This window comes from Carlito syrichta, unplaced genomic scaffold, assembly GCF_000164805.1.
Source record: "Carlito syrichta isolate Samal-C Ts95f unplaced genomic scaffold, Tarsius_syrichta-2.0.1 Scaffold113497, whole genome shotgun sequence".
In the NCBI taxonomy this organism is placed as follows: Eukaryota; Metazoa; Chordata; class Mammalia; order Primates; family Tarsiidae; genus Carlito; species Carlito syrichta.
In genome coordinates, this window is record NW_007057593.1 from 76689 (window position 1) to 79139 (window position 2451).

Genomic DNA, 2451 nt, shown 5'->3' on the forward strand with positions numbered 1-2451 from the left:
CCCCATCCCTTCCCCCTCCTGCCCCAGCCCCCTCACCACCCTGATAGGTTCCTGGGTGCAGAGCCGGCCGCTGAAAACGCGGGAGCTGCGAGAGCCGGTCTTGTCGGCAGCCATCGCCACGAAGATGGCCCAGTTCCATGGCATGGAGATGCCTTTCACCAAAGAGCCCCACTGGCTGTTTGGGACCATGGAGCGGTGAGTCAGAGGCCTCCTCAGAGCTGCCGCACACTTGAGCTGAGCCCTTGTGCTGGCAGTTACCATGCTGGGCCGTGAATGGACGTGTCCTTGGCGCTGTCCAGCCCTCCAGTTGAGTGGAGCAGGGATCCCGGTGGCTGGCTTGGGTTCTCATGAACAGGCCTCCAGACGCTTACTAGACAAGCCACATGGTGGCAGGAAAATGGTCTGCCTGAGGGATAGATAAGAGGCGGTGGGGAGGCACTGGAGGAACTGTGTCCTGTTCTTGGGCTTCAGGTACCTAAAGCAGATCCAGGACCTGCCCCCCACCGACCTCCCCCAGATGAACCTGCTGGAGATATACAACCTGAAGGATGAGATGGGCAACCTCAGGTGAGTGCAGGCAGGATGAGGGTGGCGGATGGGAGCAGAAGAGTGCAGGCGTCGGTGCCAGGCCCCGAACAGCGTCCTCCCACCGTGAGCTGCCTCTGGCCCTCCTCTAGTCACTCCTGCTCAGGATCCACACTCCCCTGCCCCTGCAGGAAGTTACTAGAGTCTACCCCATCGCCAGTGGTCTTCTGCCACAACGACATCCAGGAAGGTAGGAGAAGGTGCCTGAGTCTCCCAACCCAAGGGGGAGGGGCCGGAGGGCCCTGGAGTGAGCAGTACCACACCGCATCTCCCCAGGGAACATCTTGCTGCTCTCAGAGCCAGAAAATGCTGACAGCCTCATGCTGGTGGACTTCGAGTACAGCAGTTATAACTACAGGTGTGAGTGGGAAGATGGCTTCCTACCAGTCTGCTCCCATACAGCCTGGAGAAACAGACCAGACCTTGATCTCTGCATCCTAGCTGCTAGGGCATTTGGGGACTGAATGTCTGCCTTATTCCTCCAGGGGCTTTGACATTGGGAACCATTTTTGTGAGTGGGTTTATGATTACACTCATGAGGAATGGCCTTTTTACAAAGCGAGCCCAACAGACTACCCCACTCAAGGACAGCAGGTATGTAGGGCCAGAGGCTGGGCAGCAGAGCCCCTCCTGTGAGGAAGGTGAAGTCTGGAAGGGCGTTACTGGGAAATACTCCACAGTCTTCATGATTCCTGACTCTTGTCTATTGATCTTAGCTCCACTTTATTCGCCATTACTTGTCAGAGGTGAAGAAAGGTGAGACCCTCTCCCAAGAGGAGCAGAAAAAGCTGGAAGAAGATTTGCTGGTGGAGGTCAATCGGTGAGGAAGGAGGAGCAGCATGGGGGCAGAGCGCAGAGGAAAGGGGGGGTTGGGGAAGAGGCAGACAGTCAGAATCATCAGGCTGCAGGTATGGTGCCAGGCAGACTGGAGCAGAGATGGAAGAGCACGTCTGAGGGTAGCAGGGAGGAACCGTTTGAGAGCAGGAAGAGTCAGGATGGCACAGGGGTTAGGACAGTGGGCAAGAAGTTGGAGCTTCAGGACGGACCTGCCTGGGGAAGGGGATCCAAGCAATGCCAAATGTGCTCTGGAATGCCCCTACATTTCCTGCCCCCAACCCACCCCCAGGTATGCTCTGGCATCCCATTTCTTCTGGGGTCTGTGGTCCATCCTCCAGGCATCCATGTCCACCATAGAGTTTGGTTATTTGGTAAGTATTCCAGAGGGTAGATGTGTTCGGTCGGGTGTGGGGAGCAGCAGGGGCTACATATTCTCCAGGCAGTCTGGGTAGTCCCTGGTGGCTGTGGGCAGACCAAGGTGGGTGTAGGTGCCAGTCCCCCTTCTCACTGCGGTGGGTTTCTTTCCCTAGGAGTATGCCCAGTCTCGATTCCAGTTCTACTTCCAGCAGAAGAGGCAGCTGACCAGCTTCCACGCCTCGTCCTGACCCCACCTTCCCACTTGGATTTCTCCTGGAGCCTCCAGGGCAGGACCTTGGGGTGGGCAGTAGAAGGTCCTGTGGACTGGGCTGAGCCCCCAAGAATGGCTGGGGCTGAAGAGGCCTGCCTCTCCCTGAGCTTGAGTAGGTTTCTGTGGGCAGCAGGCAGGAGCCCTTGCACTGTGTACTTAATAAACGAGCTTCTTCCTTCACACCCTGTCCTGCCCTACTCGGAAGCACAGAAAGCACCAGACCAAGGAGTACACACACAGAGAGACAAAGTGACCTCCCCTCTGCTCAGTGCTCTGGGCCTGAGAGTCCAATCTGCCAGTCGGGGTCCCTATCCCTACCCCTCCTTTGGCTCCAGCTTAGTAGTACAGAATACTAGGATTTGGGCGAAGACGACTGAAGAGTGACAGGGTACAAAGAGGGC

At 57.1% G+C, this 2451-nt stretch overlaps 1 protein-coding gene across 1 annotated transcript in view; it reads left to right on the forward strand.

Annotated features, from left to right (window-relative positions):
• The window catches only part of CHKB (choline kinase beta), a 3379-nt gene extending 1149 nt beyond the window's left edge, over positions 1–2230 (forward strand). The window contains exons 4-11 of the mRNA XM_008071473.1: positions 62–195; positions 472–567; positions 717–775; positions 862–943; positions 1071–1179; positions 1302–1405; positions 1712–1793; positions 1953–2230. Of these exons, the coding sequence (XP_008069664.1) occupies positions 62–195; positions 472–567; positions 717–775; positions 862–943; positions 1071–1179; positions 1302–1405; positions 1712–1793; positions 1953–2027 (741 nt within the window). The 3' untranslated portion in view covers positions 2028–2230. The remainder of the gene's footprint in view (positions 1–61; positions 196–471; positions 568–716; positions 776–861; positions 944–1070; positions 1180–1301; positions 1406–1711; positions 1794–1952) is intronic.
• Positions 2231–2451: the final 221 nt, after the last annotated feature.